The sequence below is a fragment of the Macaca thibetana genome, chromosome 6, assembly GCF_024542745.1.
Source record: "Macaca thibetana thibetana isolate TM-01 chromosome 6, ASM2454274v1, whole genome shotgun sequence".
Classification (NCBI taxonomy): domain Eukaryota; kingdom Metazoa; phylum Chordata; class Mammalia; order Primates; family Cercopithecidae; genus Macaca; species Macaca thibetana.
Window position 1 is genome coordinate 819,270 of NC_065583.1, and position 17,786 is coordinate 837,055.

The 17,786-nt window shown below is 45.1% G+C and overlaps 1 protein-coding gene and 1 long non-coding RNA gene across 4 annotated transcripts; both read left to right on the forward strand.

The window, feature by feature from the left end:
* The first annotated feature begins 23 nt into the window (after positions 1-23).
* ZFP62 (ZFP62 zinc finger protein) lies at positions 24-17,556 on the forward strand. Of its 3 annotated transcripts, XM_050795148.1 has the most exons (3): positions 7,870-8,036; positions 10,245-12,596; positions 15,357-17,556. In XM_050795148.1, the coding sequence occupies exons 1-3, from the start codon at positions 8,030-8,032 to the stop codon at positions 15,383-15,385; spliced, it is 2,388 nt and encodes a 795-aa protein (XP_050651105.1). In that variant the 5' UTR covers positions 7,870-8,029; the 3' UTR covers positions 15,386-17,556. The 3 variants fall into 3 exon arrangements, with proteins under 3 accessions (XP_050651104.1, XP_050651105.1, XP_050651103.1); XM_050795147.1 differs by lacking the exons at positions 7,870-8,036; positions 15,357-17,556 and adding an exon at positions 24-170 and having other exon boundaries at positions 10,245-14,128; XM_050795146.1 differs by lacking the exon at positions 15,357-17,556 and having other exon boundaries at positions 7,871-8,036; positions 10,245-14,128.
* LOC126957376 (uncharacterized) lies at positions 8,496-9,739 on the forward strand. Its single transcript, XR_007726730.1, has 3 exons — positions 8,496-9,084; positions 9,171-9,213; positions 9,343-9,739. It is a non-coding gene; the product is annotated as an uncharacterized LOC126957376 (long non-coding RNA).
* Positions 17,557-17,786: the final 230 nt, after the last annotated feature.

Here is a 17,786-nt window from a genome sequence, read left to right on the forward strand (position 1 = left end):
CAGGCGCTCCCCTCCCTCCCGCCGGCGCGGGCGGCCGGACCATCGAGTCAGTCCTCCAGCGTCCCAGAGAGGGCGCGGAAGTGCCCCAGGGCCGGCGCGGGTTCTTCCGGCCGTGCGGTCCCCGCTTTTGTCCCGCCGGCGGCCGGGCTCCCGCGGCGCCGCCACAGCCAGTACGTGAGTCCGCGGCCGCCCGCGCTCCCGCCCCCGGCCCTTGCCTGCCACGCCCTTCCCTTTTTGGCCGGGTCTTGGCCGCCCTGCGGGTCTCGGGCGGGATCTGGGAGTAAGCGTGCCCCCTCCCTGCACAGATCTCAGTAGCGCGTTCCTGGGGAGCGGAGCGGAGGGGAGGGAGGACCTCGGGCAGGCAGCGGGGTGCGGGGCGCGCCCCTGGAACGGACTGGGCTCCTGTGGGCCACAGCTGCCACCTCTGAACGGACCAGCGTCGTGCTAGGTCTGCTCAGTGTTCCGAGAAGGGCCAGGGCCCCGCTCCGGTGTTCCGCAACTCTTCATCCCCGTCTTGGATGGGAGGGGGATTCCTAAAAATTAGTGCTTCAAAATACCCACCGTTTCGTGCTCCCTCTGAAGTTAGGTTTGGTACTCGAGGACTTGAGAGTGATGGCGAGGGCAGAGAGACCTCTAGGGGCGATCTGATTCGACCTTCTCCCCTCCCCCGACACACACCTTTTTGTTTTGATCCGTGAGTGAGGAGGATAAGCTCCTGCTTCAGGGTGAATGGAGACCCCGGAGGCGCGTCCTGGCCCTCACCTGGGGAAGCGCACCTGCATCCAGACGGGTGCACCGGGGGGAGGCGACCTACCGCGGGTTCCTGCCAGCAGAAAAGGCGTTAACTAGGGAGGGAGAGGAAGATCGAGGAGTTTCTTAGACCCGGGGACACAGCCTGCGGGAACCCGGCGGGGGGACGGAAAAGATCACTGGGGAAAGCCAGGGCTGGGTGTGCTGCTCTAAGACCTTTAAAGTAGTTGGCCAGCAGGAGCGTTTCTTTGTGAAAGCCCAAGGCTTAAAAAAAAAAATATGAAATATGTAATACTTTCATATGGCTGGGATATTAAAAATATTAAAAGTTACCAGTGAAAGATTTCCTCCATCCCTCTTAGCTATCTTCCTAAGCCCTACCCTCTTAGGTAATTTGTTCCTTTGTATCTTTTCCAAATTTCTTTCTGCAAGTACTGGCGAATATCACTAGTTAGTGCCCGCTTTTATCACACAGGTGATAGAAATCCTTCTAACCCCTTGATTCTTTCACTTTATCTTACCGGTCTCTACATATCAGAACACAGAAGTTTTGTTCTGTTTTGTTTTACGGAGCTGTGGTAAGTATTGGATGGGCCATTTGTTTGGATGTTTTCGGTGTTCTGTCCTTTTTTAGATCTATTCGGGGGCATTTGGGTTATCTCCAATTTTTCGTTGTTTCAAACAATGGTATACTCAATACAGTGTATTACGATAAGGATTTTTAAAGAAGAAACCTAACAGCCATTAGAAAATTCTTTTTTTACATTAACTCAACCAGATATTGGCAGATTGTTACATATGACAGTCATTATCAAAATCACTGATGTAGAGTGTTTAAAGAACAAATAAAACTTAAGTAGTCCTTCCCTCCTTCGACTTGTCACTATATTTAGTGTTACACTAGCCTAACAGACTATGTCAGTGACTCCAAGCCAGTCCCTGCTGGCTTTAATTCAGAAAATCAGCCTCCCTTTTAGTATCTCCTTTGCTCACCTGCTCCCTAGAAATCTCTTCTCCACTACTTGGTTTGAGAATGTTCTACTTCAGATTTTTACTTTAAGGAAAAATCACCTTTCATTCTTATTTCTATATTTAAGCAATAGAAGCAACTCACGTTAACCATCTACATTCCTAATATTCATAAGACAAATGCAACAATAGCTAGAACACAAACCATATTCTCTTCTCATCTGCATATCACTTCTCTATTCCTTAGTCCCATCTTTCCTTTGCACATTTTCCCCCTCCTAGGTACTCTTTCTTCTGGGTTGATAAGCATTTTGTGGTCACTTTCTCTTTTTTCCTTTCTTTGGTCATCTCCAAATCAAATACAGTATGCAAGAACTTAAGGTATAGAATCCACGCGTGAACCTTAGGTGGTAAAATTGTCTTGTGGAATATGGTTGGACTCCAAATTCACAGTAGTTCCAGGCTGGTTGCAATCTGCTAATAGGAAGGAGTTTTCAGCCGGAGCAGGCCACAGTTCCTGTCTTACAAGTTGTCTAGGCTCTTGAAAAGTGGCTCCTGAGTCTCGGAGGCAGAGACAGCAAGAATTTAGGGCAGGTTCTTACTATTTGCATTCACTTTTCTAGGCCTTGGCGATAGAGCATGAACAAGAAAGAAGCACAGAAGTACCCAGAGGTTGTTGGTTATATATAGCTTGGAAGGAGTGGATGGCATTCTATGTCTGACAGTTTTGACTGATGTAACCAGGCTATTAGAGTCAGGCTACGTGTTGAAAACTGGTTAGAAAGGGCTTGCCCATTCTGCCTTTAGAACTTTTAAGAAATTCAAAAGTTTCTGGGTCTTTCTATGGAAGAATTGTGTTTTGGGGGTAATTCCTTACTTGTGTCATAGGGGACACATGACTTAGCCACTACATCAGTCTTGATTGGATTATAGTGACTTATTCCTGGAACTCCAGGACTCAGTCCTGTCTTGCCTTAATCCATTCTCCCACTGCAACTAGTATGAGTCATCTTTCTTTTCTTTTTTTGAGACAGAGTCTCGCTCTGTCACCTAGGCTGGAATGCAATGGCGCTATCTTGGCTCACTGCAACCTCCGCCTCCCAGGTTCAGGCAATTCTTGTGCCTCACCCTCCCAAGTCAAGTAGCTGGAACTACAGGTGTGCACCACCACACTTGGCTAATTTTTGTGTTTTTAGTAGAGACAAGGATTCGCCTCCTTGGCCAGGCTGGTCTTGAATTCCTAGCCTCAAGTGATCTGTCTGCCTCAGCCTCCCAAAGTGCTGAGATTACAGGCGTGAGCCACTGCACCTTGCCTGATCTTTCTTTTTAAAATTTTTTTCTTCTCTTTTTTTTTTTTTTTTTGAGACAGACATACAGGCGCCCGCCACCACACCCAGCTAATTTTCTTTGTTTTTTGTTTGTTTGTTTTAGTAGAGACGGAGTTTGACCATGTTGGCCAGGCTGGTCTCAAACTCCTGACCTCAGGTGACCCGCCTGCCTCGGCCTCCGAAAGTGCTGGGATTATAGGCGTGAGCCACTGTGCCCGGCCCAAAGTTTTTTCTTATGAACTTCCATATACCCATCACTTGGATTCAGCAGTTATCAGGATTCTGCTGTTTAACTTTTCCCTTTTTAGTTTTTCTTGATGGAAATATTTTAAAGCAAATTCCAGATACCATGCCATTTCACTCCAGACTTCAGTCTGATTAAAAAAAAAAAAAAAAAAAAACTCTGGGTGCAGTGGCTCACACCTGTAATCCCAGCACTTTGGTAGGCTGAGGTGGGCGGATTACGAGGTCAGGAGATTGAGACCATCCTGGCTAACGCAGTGAAACCCTGTCTCTACTAAAAATACAAAAAATTAGCCGGGTGTGGTGGCGGGCGCCTGTAGACCCAGCTAATCAGGAGGCTGAGGCAGAAGAATGGTGTGAACCCAGGAGGCTGAGCTTGCAGTGAGCCACTGCACTCCAGTCTGGGCGACAGAGCAAGACTCCGCCTCAAAAAAAGAAAATAATAATAATTTTTAAAAAGGGTCTGGGTGCGGTGGCTCACGCCTGCAATCCCAGCACTTTGGGAGGCTGAGGTGGGCACATCACAAAGTCAGGAGATCGAGACCATTCTGGCTAATGCAGTGAAACCCCATCTCTACTAAAAATACAAAAAAGTAGCCAGGCGTGGTGGCGGGCGCCTGTAGTCCCAGCTACTTGGGAGGCTGAGGCAGGAGAATGGCGTGAACCTGGGAGGCAGAGCTTGCAGTGAGCTGAGATCATGCCACTGCACTCCTGCCTGGGCGACAGAGTGAGACTCTGTCATTTTTATCACATGGTTGTTTTCCTACCAGACTCTCCTACTAGTCTGCAGGCGCCTTGATGGCAGGGCCTTGTCATATCCATCTCTTTGGATAGGAATAGCCCAGGGCCCGGAAAACAAACAGGATACAGATAATAGTCTAAGTTCCTTGCGCAACAATTAGCCTCAGAAAGAACTGATATACTAGAATGCATCTTCAGTATTGTTTATAAGGATAACTTAATTATCCTTTTATGTTACATTCTTTGCATTGTTTTTATGTTTTAGCAGCATGTACTCTAGTGCTGTCTTGTTGCTTTTCTGCCTGTTTTTGATGGATCTTAGTATTGATTAATATAGATTTCATTTCAAGCCATGTATTTTCAGTGAAGATCATGTTTTTATTAATCCATCTTGATTTCACTCAAGAAGAGAATTGGATGAACTACATCAGGTGACGGGACATTGTGCCTCCAACCCAAACAGAGGGGTTTAAGCAGAGCCAGAACAGGGAGGCCCCTGGCCTGCACTTAGGTTAGAGAGGTAAGTGGCAATGTGTCTGTGATTTTAGGCAGACCAGGCCAGTCAGCAGCCAGTCTAACATGGAATCCCAGAGGACAGGAAGAAAACTAATAATCCACTTGTCGAAGAAACAAAGGAGGAAAGATCAGACTGAGAATCAGTGAGTGGAGTGGCAGTGAGGGGTGACAGTTGCACAGGCGGCTGGTGCAGAAGGCTTCAGGTGCCACAGTAAGTAGCCAGGGAGAACTTGGCACTGCCCAGTGACTAGGTGTGCATTTTACAAAAACTCTTGACAGTGGTTGGAGAAAGAATTGGGCAGGGATAAGAGTGAAGGTCGAGAAACGATGGCAGTAGTCCAGAAGAGAATTTAGAAGGCTTAAACTAAGGCCTTAGCGGTAAGAAGCAGGTGGGGGATGGGGTGGGAGCTTCAGAACTACTTAGGCAATAGAATCAGCGGTCCCCGGGGCTGTTTTGGATGTGGCCACGGGAAATAGCCCACTTCTGATTTAGGCAGAGGGTGGGGGGCGAGGTGGATATGAGGATCTGTAATTGAGAGGGATCTTGGGCAGAGATGAGGACCTGAGACGGTGTGTGGGAGTGCTGGGAGCCATGAGGGCTCCCAGGGGAGTATGGGGAGCCGGAAGAGGAAAGGCTCAAGGTGGAAGGAGGGGCCGGAAACATCCAGGGGGCAGCAGCCCGGAGGGCAAGCACCACCCTGAAGAAGCTAATGCAGTGGGGTCTGAGTGGAAGAAATGAGGCATGAGGGGAGTGGGAGTGGGATGTGAAGACCACTTTTCCAGATGTAACAGGCAGTAGGATGGCGAAGCAGTACCTGGAGGGGAAGGTGTAGAAGAGGAAACAAATTTGCTTTCCGACATTTTGAAAACTTTTTGTTTGGTAATAATTTTAAATGCACAGAAAAAAATCAAGAATACGAACAGTAGAAAGATACCCATTACTCAGATTTACCTGCAGTTAACATTTGACTTCATTTTGTCCTTTTTTTTTTTTTTTTTTTTTTTTTTTGAGACGGAGTCTCGCTCTGCCGCCCAGGCTGGCTGGAGTGCAGTGGCCGGATCTCGGCTCACTGCAAGCTCCGCCTCCCGGGTTCACGCCATTCTCCTGCCTCAGCCTCCCGAGTAGCTGGGACTACAGGCGCCCGCCACCACGTCCGGCTAGTTTTTTGTATTTTTTAGTAGAGACGGGGTTTCACCGTGTTAGCCAGGATGGTCATTTTGTCCTCTTGCTGTCTTTCATACATGCTAGTATTTTTCTAAACCATTTGTAGGTAAGTTATGTACATTATGGCCCTTTATCCCAAAATACTTCAGTGTATTTCCCAAGGATTGGGATAGTCTCATAGATAACTACAGTACAGTTTTCAAATTGAGTCAATTTGAAGTTGATACTGCTTTTACCTAGTCTACCATCCATATTCCACCTTTGTCAGCTGATATAATTGTTTCTATCACAATTTTCCCTCCACTGCAGATCCAGTCAGGGTCAGGAATTTAATCTAGTGGTCAGATCTCTTTAGCCTTCTTTAATCTGGAACATTTCTACAGCTCTTCGTCTTTTATGAAAATGATGTATTTGAAAAGTATAGTCCCCCCTCTTCTCTCCACCCTCTGTTTTAGTAGAAAACATTTTTCATTTTGAGTTTACCTGCTGATTCAGTTCAGGTAATGCATTCTCATTGGTGATGTGTCCTTCTCCCAACTGAAAGCATGTTATGTCCATATGCCCCACTGGAGGTGTTAAATTAGAACACCTGGCCAAGGCATTGTCTCTCCACTCTTGCATTTTTCCCCCTTGTAAATAACTTAAGCATTATAAATGTTTAAGGCTATGCAGATATCCTGCCCCTTTCAGAATTTCCTCTTAGACGTGGAATTCATTGATGATTCTCTCCTGATCCAGTCTTTACTGTGATAGTTGCAGAAAGCTGATTTTTCCAATTCTGGTATTCCTTCTACGTTTATCAACCAGCACTCACATTCTGCTGTAAGCAAGAGGCCTCCATTTCTATCCTGTTTGTACCTGTGTAGACTCATGAAAGCCTATCTTCAGTGGTTTATAGTGTATCACTATACTTAGTTATTATGGTGCCTAAAGTTATTATGGTGCTTGAACACTGGATGTGCAAGCTGGGTCTTGCAGCATGTCCCTACCCTGTTTTTGAGCCTCTCTTTACTTGCTGGTGTAACATGATGTTCTTCTTGTATGTTTCCAGCTCTCAGCCTGAAATCAGCCATTTCTTTGAGAAGCTGTGGTTCCTTTTAGTAAGTAATGGTAATAGAGACCCAGAATGAGGGTACTAGATGTGCTCATTACCACTGGAGTGTTTTTGTTTTTTGGGCTTTCAGCAAACAGAACTAGGAAATACATGCAGATATATGCATACAGCTATACGGACTTGAATATACATGCGTGCACATATATGTGATTTAGAAATCATAAGTTCACACCAGTACTTCGAATTCATCCCAGGATTCATTTTTGCCTTCCTTTATTCCTTATTTTTATGTCCCTTTCTTTAGGAGAGCCCTGAGCCCAACAAAATCAACACATTTACTCAAGTTCTTAATACATCTTAAGTTGTTTCAGAATTGCTGTTCATACCTCTGCAGAAAACCTGCTAACAGTTGAATTGTTTGTGCCTCTTCCCACTGCCACTGCCCCGCCTCCAGCTTTCCCCAGACTGAATGGACTTAGGTAGTCAAATAGTTTCTAAGTTGCCTAGATTAGTTCTGTGTTTCCTTTTTGTTTGTTCTCTTCCTGCGATTGTGGTATTCATGTGAAATGCAAGTAGGTTGATTTGTTTTCTGTTTTAGCAGTTTTTCCCCTTTCCCATCCTCTTGATGTTTAATTTTATTGTTTGAATATGTAGAATATTATCATGTATTTTGTATAGTAAAAACTATTAAAAAGGCTATATACTCAGTCTCTCTCCCCCATTCCTTCTGCTCCATTCTCCACACTCCTCCCTTGTAGGCAATGAACCTCATTGTTTTCTGGTTTATCATTACTATAAAGAGAAACACATACGTGCTGCTTTTCCTGTTTTCTTTCCTACACAAAACGTAGCATGTGTATTACTCTTTTTCACTTTGACCTTTTGACTTTAGGATATACAAATTGCTCCATATCAATTCAGAAATGCTCCTCATCCTTTTTTAATACTCCATTGTGCATATGTGCCAGTTTATTTAACCAGTCTTCTGTGCTTGGAGATTTACGTAGGTTTCCAGATTTTGCAGTGACAAATAATGCTATAATGAATCATCACTCTGTGCACGTACATGTTTTATATTTTTATATTTTTTTATAAATTCATAAAATAGGATTTCTGGGTAAATGCATATATGGTTTTGTTAGATATTGGTGAATTCCCCTTAAAAGGGCTGTGCCGGTTTGCATTCCCAGCAGTGTATGAGAGTGCCTGTTTCCTCCACAGCCTTGTCAACAGTGTATTGTCAAGCTTTGAACATTTGCTAATATGACAGGTGAGAAGTGGTGTTTTACAGTAGTTCTTATTTGCCTTTCTCTTATTATGAATCAAGTTGAATGTTTAAGGATCACTTAAAAGAATTGTCTGTTTATCTTTTTGCCTGTTTACCTGCATGATTTTTAGTTTATTTTTCTTCAATTTTTGAAAACATATCAGTCTTTTTTTTTTTTTTTTGAGACGGAGTCTCGCTTTGTCGCCCAGGCTGGAGTGCAGTGGCCGGATCTCAGCTCACTGCAAGCTCCGCCTCCCGGGTTTACGCCATTCTCCTGCCTCAGCCTCCCGAGTAGCTGGGACTACAGGCGCCCACCACCTCGCCCGGCTAGTTTTTCGTATTTTTAGTAGAGACGGGGTTTCACCATATTAGCCAGGATGGTCTCGATCTCCTGACCTCGTGATCCGCCCGTCTCGGCCTCCCAAAGTGTACAGGCTTGAGCCACCGCGCCCGGCCCATATCAGTCTTTTGTTGCGTATGAGTCATTGTTAGAAAACTTTCTCTATATTCAAGGCGTGGAGGCATTTACCCATGTTTTCTAGCATTTGTACAGCTCTTTTATATTTAGAGCTCTATTCCATATGGAGTTTATTTGTGTGTGTGTGGTGTGAAGAATGGGATCTAATTATATCTTTTTCTTTTCCTTTTTTTTTTTTTTTTTTTTTGAGATGGAGTCTCCCTCTGTCACCAGGCTGGAGTGCAGTGGAACAATCTCGGCTCACTGCAACCTCTGCCTCCCAGGTTCAAGTGATTCTCCTGGCTCAGCCTCCCGAGTAGCTGGGATTACAGGTGCACGCCACCACGCCCAGCTAATTTTTGTATTTTTACTAGAGACAGGGCTTCACCACGTTGGCCAGGGTGGTCTCAATTGCTTCACCTCGTGATCCACCCACCTCAGCTTCCCAGAGTGGTGGGATTACAGGTGTGAGCTGCTGCGCCCGGCCCTGATTTTGGTGGGATCACAGGTGTGAGCCACCGTGCCCGGCCCTGATTTTGGTGGGATCACAGGTGTGAGCCACCGTGCCCGGCCCTGATTTTGGTGGGATCACAGGTGTGAGCCACTGCGCCCAGCCCTGATTTTGGTGGGATCACAGGTGTGAGCCACCATGCCCGGCCCTGATTTTGGTGGGATCACAGGTGTGAGCCACTGCGCCTGGCCCTGATTTTGGTGGGATCACAGGTGTGAGCCACGGTGCCCGGCCCTGATTTTGGTGGGATCACAGGTGTGAGCCACCGCGCCCAGCCCTGATTTTGGTGGGATCACAGGTGTGAGCCACGGTGCCCGGCCCTGATTTTGGTGGGATCACAGGTGTGAGCCACTGCGCCTGGCCCTGATTTTGGTGGGATCACAGGTGTGAGCCACCGTGCCCGGCCCTGATTTTGGTGGGATCACAGGTGTGAGCCACCACACCCGGCCCTGATTTTATCTTTTTCTATACGGCTTCATAGTTGCTACAACACTATTAAAAGGACCATCTTTTCTCCGGTAATTGCAGATATCATCTTTATTATTAATTTCTGTGTCTACCTGGGACAGTGTCTGGACTTCCTGTTCTATTCCCTCTGCCTGTCTATGTACCAGGACCACACTATTTTAATTATAGAGGTTTAATGATATATTTTAATATGTAATATGCAGGTTGCCTTCTTTCTCATTTCTGCAGTAACTGTCTTCATGGTTTCATAGCCTTCTCCCTGATACCCCTCCCCAGGTACTGATTTTTTCTCTTTAGTGTTGTCTGTCCTCTGCTGATTTTGTCTCACTTTTCACAATTTAAAAAAAAGTTTCACCTAACTTTTGTCTTACTTAGGAATTTTTCTGCTTCTATTCCTCAGAGATTTCTTCTGCCCTCTTGTTTGTTTTTCCATGACTGGATGACATTGTTTAAAAACTGATTGATGTTGCCCATGGTTCTGTGAATCATTTCACCTTGCCCAATGCTAAGCTGTTATGCAAGAATAGAAAAGCTCATTGTTCCATTGAAAATCCAGGGCTCTAGCATTTTAACATTAGTTCCACAGGGGCAGAACTTTTGTCATATTCATTGTTGTATCCCTAGTACTTAAAAAACAGTACATGGTACTTATCACACAGTGTGTTGTCAGTAAGTGTTTGTCAGTTGAGCGAGCAAACTTTGTTGTTTGTTGTTATTCCAGTTTGTTCGTTTTTAAAGAGAGTGAACAGGTGTCCTTTTCATTTTCTCGGTTTAGTGTCACATTTGAAGACGAGCACTGAGGATGAGGAACCAGCTGAAGAATATGCAAATGCTGGAAATACAGAATCTAAGTGGCCGAAAGGGGAAGGTCTTCACAGGGATCCTGTGCCTGAGTCTAAGGTTGGTGACACGTGTGTTTGGGATAGCAAGGTAGAGAGTCAGCAGGAAAAACCTGTGGAAAACAGGATGAAGGAAGACAAAAGCTGCATCAGGGAAGCAATCAGCACAGCCAAGAGTACAGCAAATACAAAGACAGAACAGGAAGGTGAGGCATCTGAGAAGAGCTTGCGTCTGAGCCCACAGCATATCACACACCAGACTATGCCTGTAGGACAGAGAGGCAGTGAGCAAGGCAAATGTGTGGAGAACATTAATGGAACCTCCCACCCTAGTCTACAGCAGAAAACCAATGCTGTTAAGAAATTACATAAATGTGATGAATGTGGGAAATCCTTCAAATATAATTCCCGCCTTGTTCAACATAAAATTATGCACACTGGGGAGAAGCGCTATGAATGTGACGACTGTGGAGGGACCTTCCGAAGCAGCTCCAGCCTTCGGGTCCACAAGCGGATCCACACTGGGGAGAAGCCGTACGCGTGTGAGGAATGTGGGAAAGCCTACATGTCCTACTCCAGCCTCATAAACCACAAAAGCACCCATTCTGGGGAGAAGAACTGCAAATGCGATGAATGTGGAAAATCCTTCAATTATAGCTCTGTTCTGGACCAGCATAAAAGGATCCACACTGGGGAGAAGCCCTATGAGTGCGGTGAGTGTGGAAAGGCCTTCAGGAACAGCTCTGGGCTCCGAGTCCACAAAAGGATCCACACGGGGGAGAAGCCCTATGAATGCGACATCTGTGGGAAAACCTTCAGTAACAGCTCTGGCCTTAGGGTCCACAAAAGGATCCACACGGGCGAGAAACCTTATGAATGTGATGAGTGTGGGAAGGCCTTCATTACTTGTAGAACACTTCTCAACCATAAAAGCATCCACTTTGGAGATAAACCCTATAAATGTGATGAGTGTGAGAAATCTTTTAATTATAGCTCTCTTCTCATTCAGCATAAAGTCATCCACACTGGAGAGAAACCTTATGAATGTGACGAATGTGGGAAGGCTTTCAGGAACAGCTCAGGCCTCATAGTGCATAAAAGGATCCACACGGGAGAGAAACCTTACAAGTGTGATGTCTGTGGCAAAGCATTCAGCTATAGCTCAGGCCTCGCAGTCCATAAAAGCATTCACCCTGGAAAGAAAGCCCATGAGTGTAAGGAGTGTGGGAAGTCCTTCAGTTATAACTCACTTCTTCTTCAGCACAAAACTATTCACACCGGAGAGAGACCTTATGTATGTGATGTGTGTGGGAAAACGTTCAGAAACAATGCAGGCCTCAAAGTCCACAGGAGGCTGCATACTGGGGAGAAACCCTATAAGTGTGATGTGTGTGGGAAAGCCTATATCTCACGCTCTAGCCTTAAAAATCACAAAGGAATCCACCTTGGGGAGAAGCCCTATAAATGTAGCTATTGTGAGAAATCCTTCAACTACAGCTCTGCCCTTGAGCAGCATAAAAGGATTCATACCAGGGAAAAACCCTTTGGGTGTGATGAGTGTGGAAAAGCTTTCAGAAATAATTCCGGCCTTAAAGTACATAAACGAATCCACACTGGGGAACGACCTTACAAATGTGAAGAATGTGGGAAAGCGTACATCTCCCTCTCGAGCCTTATAAATCATAAAAGCGTCCACCCCGGGGAGAAGCCCTTTAAGTGTGATGAGTGTGAGAAGGCCTTCATCACATACCGAACCCTTATAAACCACAAAAAAGTTCATCTTGGGGAGAAGCCCTACAAATGTGATGTGTGTGAGAAATCTTTTAATTACACATCACTTCTTTCTCAGCACAAAAGGGTCCACACTAGAGAGAAACCCTATGAATGTGACAGGTGTGAGAAGGTCTTCAGAAACAACTCGAGCCTTAAAGTTCATAAGAGAATCCATACTGGGGAGAAGCCCTATGAATGTGACGTGTGTGGAAAAGCCTACATCTCACACTCAAGCCTTATTAACCATAAAAGTACCCACCCCGGCAAGACACCGCATCCATGCGATGAGTGTGGAAAAGCTTTTTTCTCAAGCAGAACTCTTATAAGCCATAAAAGAGTCCATCTTGGAGAGAAACCCTTCAAGTGTGTCGAGTGTGGGAAATCTTTCAGTTACAGCTCTCTCCTTTCTCAGCACAAGAGGGTCCACACAGGGGAGAAACCCTATGTGTGTGATAGGTGTGGGAAGGCCTTCAGGAACAGCTCAGGCCTCACAGTGCATAAAAGGATCCACACAGGTGAGAAACCCTATGAATGTGATGAGTGTGGGAAGGCATACATCTCACACTCAAGTCTTATCAACCATAAAAGTGTCCACCAGGGGAAGCAGCCCTATAATTGTGAGTGTGGGAAATCCTTCAATTATAGATCAGTCCTTGACCAGCACAAAAGGATCCACACTGGAAGGAAGCCATACCGATGTAATGAGTGTGGTAAGGCTTTCAATATCCGATCAAATCTCACCAAGCATAAAAGAACCCATACTGGAGAGGAGTCTTTAAGTGTGATATATGTGGGAAGTTATAGTGGCACACCCCAGAAGAGAACCTATGAGGGAGGGAGTGCCCTGGATGGGAGCAGGATGAGGCTGCCTCTGTAGCAGGCAGAGCTCACCAAGTCTCTGAACTCAAATGGAAGAAATACCTTATGAATGTGAGAATGTATGGGGTCATGGCTTGTAATTTACACAGTGTAAATGAAACCATCCTAGAAGATTGGGAGGAATCCTTTCTATGTGATTTTCAATCATAGCGAGCAAGAAAGGCTCCAGTTTATCAAAGTAGTTCAGCGCTTATGGGATATAAAATAGTCCATACTTGAGATAAAAACCTACCCAAGTGATGGAATGTGAAGCAATGTCTTCAAAATTAGTAGACATTTCTGGACATAAAACACAGATGAGGAAGGGACTTCAATTAGAAGTTACATAATCACCATCAGAATGTTCATGTTTGGTAAATTCTGTTACTAGAAATGTAGGAAATTCAGGTATAGCTTTGAATCCCAATTACACATTGGTCAGTGGGAAAACTGAGAAAGGCCTCCAACAGGCAAATTCAGGGAGAGGTAGGTTTCAGGGAATATAAATTTACTTAATGTTAGTGGTCTTTAAGTATAAACTTGATGTAATTGGTTTGGGAGGGGCAGTGATAATGACTTCTGAAACAAAATTTGGATTTCCTTTTAGGAAAAGTAGAAAGCATAGACTTACAAGTCTAACAGGAGATAGGAGAGAGTCACTCATAAAAAATGCAAATTGATGAATGTACTATTGTGAAACATTAGTTGAATGGATGAAACTTTTTTAAAGTTTCAGATGAATTCCCATAATGATGAATTTGTGATGAGGGATAACCTGGAAGTGGTATTCACACATGCTACAATAAAAGGTTCTACCGTGGAGAGGATTTTGACACATTCAGTAACTAATGGAACACACCGTCAACATGAATTTGCACCTTACATGACAGAATTGATTCAGGGATTCCTATGAATAGAAATGCTGAGAAGGAACGCATCTTAGTGCAGAAGCTAAAAAGCTAAGTACCAGTCATCTAGAGAGAAGGAAATTAATGTTTCTTAATCCTGTTAAATGTTTGATTGTTTGGAATATGTTATTGTAAAGATGTCATGCAGCATATGTGTATATTGTCTGTTGTAAAATGTTAACGAATACTTTGTTCAGGGCTCACTTTCTCTTTGTCATGAAAGCCAGCTCCTTGTGGCGAGGTAAAGTGGAATTCCAATAAAGAAATTCCTTAAATCAAAACGGGCTGTGAGTTTAGATGCAGGATACCCAAGAGCCATTTATGTGTCAGATCTTTGTGTGGGTAAGTTATATACCAGATCCAAACCAGAGAGGGCAGTGGACTCATCCCACAGGGCTAGCAGCTCGGCTGGTTTCACCAGAAGTTAGAAGGTGCCTCCCTAAGAGGAGCACAGGATAGATTTTGAGGAGACCACAGTGGAGCCATGTGATCCTCATACTGGGCCAGATCCTAACCCATGGGAGCAGGTAAGTTGTGTGAGTGGTCAGTCACCACACACAGCTCTGACAGGACTGTGTAGAATTGAACATAAAATACTGCTGTGTATGAAGCTGTTAACTAGGTAACTCAAGGGTAAAAATAGACTCTTCTGAGAATTGAGTAACCTGTCTGAGAATACTGTGAGTGGGCCAATCAGTAAAGGCTGAATTCTAAGTCTGGTCTCTGGTTTCAAAACCCACTGTCTTTACAAGAGAACAATCTCAGCCATGTAGTTTCCCATCTCCCTCTAGGACTCCTACCTCTCTAGCCAGATAATTTCCATGCTCTTTTCTAGGAGTATAATTCTTTCACTTTGTATCCAAACCTCTACCAGTAAGTTTTGATGGCTGCAGTGGGGAAGGGTGTAGTTGAGGGAGGAAAGGGAGATGGAGCATTTCTGCCATTGCTCCACTTTGGACTGTTCTGGTCATACTTGCTCTCTATCCTTCTTTGCACATGACACTGGGAAGCCTGACCCTATACACAGACTTGGACTGGTTTATTCAGCAAATACTTGAGGATTTACTAGGCACCGTCCCTGTCCCACGTACTGGGTGGGAGAGGATGGCAGCAGGAGTAGATGCTGGCAGGTAAGGATGAATAAAAGGAGAAAGGCTGTGAGCGGAACCACCCTAATGGATGTCTGAATTAAGACTGCACGTGATCAGAGGATGGTGACTAGGACCAACCAAGAGGGAGGAAGTGGTGACATCTAGGCAGGACGTTGAATTGGGTTTTCTGAGAGAGGAGTAGGAACTGGGATGACCTGAGTAAAGGCAGCTATGGAAGTGCCCAGGCATCCTCCTGCAGGGCTGGTCTCTGTCAGGGCTGGTGTCTGGGCAAGAAGGAGGGTGCCGTGGAGTACTTGTTCCCAGTAGTCATGGGGACATGAATTGGGCTTCCTTTTGCTGAAGATGAGACCAGCGCTGGCTATTTTTAACCTCAGGTTTCCATGTGCTCCTCACACAGGAGAGCTCCCGTACTTGAGCTCCAGCTGAACCTAAGGCACTGTCTACTTTTGGGGAAGATGCAGGCTAAATAACAAAGGAGAGGATGGCCACAGCTCAGGTGGGGATTCTGAGTGCCTCAGCCCCCCAAGCACCAGACAAGCTCCTACTGCGGCCCCCATCTACTCACATGCTCCGGAAATGGGCCCAGGTCCTCAAGTGTACCTACAGCCAGATACAAGCCATGCAGGCTGCTCCCAGACATGAGGGGTCTGCGTTGTAGCACAGACCTAATGAACTGGTGCAGCTGTGCCTGCTCAGATCAGGGACGGAACGTGGTTTAGGGACCATCCCCAATTCCTTCCAGAGAATGATATGCAAGTGGGAAAAATAAAGGGGGAGGGAAAAGTGGGGAGGAGAAAGAGAAAGGAAAAGCCTGAAAAGAAACAGTGAGTATGGAATAGCCTTCCATAGGAGTGCACATCTTTCTTAGCAAATTTGTCTGAAGGTGAAAGCCTGGAAAATAATTTCATGTTTCATGTATGGAGACACTGGGTGTGAAACGGTACTGAACACCAGTCCTGCAATGCAGGGAAATTTTCCTTCATGGGATTCAAAAACAAGAGGATCACCACTAGGACAACACCTGAAGATGTGTTAGCTGAAGACAGACATTGGGGACCTGACGTCTGTCTGCATCAAGACCTTGAGGAATTTGCCACAGCTGTACCCAGGGAGTCCCTGGGCTGGGAAGACCCTTCATTCCTCTTCTTCAGCTTCAGCTAAGGGCCTTGACCTAGAGAGATGGAGAAGGAAGCAGAATATAGTACTTCAATTTTCTTCCTACTGAGGAGCCGTTCTCATTTAGACCTGGCAGTTTTTCTGAGGCTATGGATAGTGTCATTGTGCTAAGGAAACTGCAGGAAACTTGTGTAGAGGCAGTGAAGTATAGTGACTGAGGACATGGTCTCTCTACCAGTAAACCTGAGTTCAAATAAGGACTCTCACTTTTTTCCAGATGAATTTAGGCAAGAAACTAAACTAGAATGTCCTCACCTGTCTTTTTTTTTTTTTTTTTTTTTTTTTTTTAAAAAAGACAGTCTTGCTCTGTCGCCCAGGCTGGAGTGTAGCAGCATGATCTCAGTTCACTACAACCTCCACCTCCTGAGCTCAAGCAATTCTCATGCCTCAGCCTCCAGAGTAGCTGGGATTATAGGCATGCACCACCATGCCAGGCTAACTTTGGTATTTTTGGTAGAGACAGGGTTTCATCATTGTTGGCTGGGCTGGTCTCGAACTCCTGCCCTCAAGTAATCTGTCCAGCCTCAGACTCCCAAGGTGCTGAGATTACAGGCCTGAGCAGCCACAGGCTACCATGCCAGGCCCTCACCTGTCTTTTGTAAAGATGATAATAGTAGCAACCTCATAGATTGTAATGAGGGTTGGAAGCATTAGTAGTGTTCAGGTCCTTAGAAGGCTGCCTAGAATGAGAAGTATTTGCATAAGAATGTATGGAGTAAGTCTAATGAGTAAGTGTAGTGGCCCTGTCCAGGGACTCAGCATCTAGATGCTTGGGTAATGGAGGACAACTCTTACCTGGAAGTCAAGGAAATCCCTCAAGGACCACCCCTTACTCAGACACAACTTCAGAAGAAACATGAGAAAAGTGATGTTTTGGATGTTCCTGAGAGGTATCTTGCTTCTAAGTAAGCAATCCATTGTCTCTAAACATGTTTTGTCTTTGTCGGGCTGCAAAAGGGCTCAGCAGAGGAGCCTCCGACTGAGGCCAGTAACCACACGTGTTGGGGGTCGAGGGCTGCCTCATGCTTGCTTCTCTGGCCTGGGCAGCTTGCTCACTCACATGGTATATTTTGTTTCCCCTGTGTTTCCCAGCAATACTCAGATGTGCTGGAGATTACTGTAGGAAGGGTTGGTGAGAGCCAGACTTCCACTGTCTTAACCATGGCTATTTCTGGTTAGTGTCGCTTAAGATCTCAGAGGATAAGTAGTGGTCCTGAGGTGGGCAGGGCAAAGCCCCAGAGAGGAGCAGGCGAAGTTCCTCTGGTCTTGGGTGCAAACCATAGGGCCATATTCCATTCAATGCAATAATACGAATTTATTTCCTGTTCTATCATTTTCTCATCTGTAAAATGAGGGAAAGGTCCTGTTTACAAGATTATTTTAAGGCTTAATAAAAATGCTCTGTATTTTATAAAAATTTTATACAAATGTTGTTAAATTGACTATCTTTTTAAAAGTTGAAAGAGATAAGAACGAGGGCAAACGTTGATGAAACAGCAAACAACACAATAAAGAAGACCAACAAAGTCAAGGTTGGGACTTTGAAAAGACTGAAAATTGGTAAACCTCTGATGTGATTGAAAAAGAAAAGCACAAAAAAAGTCAGGAATGAAAATTGGGAAATCACAACAGATTCCATGGGTTATTTAGA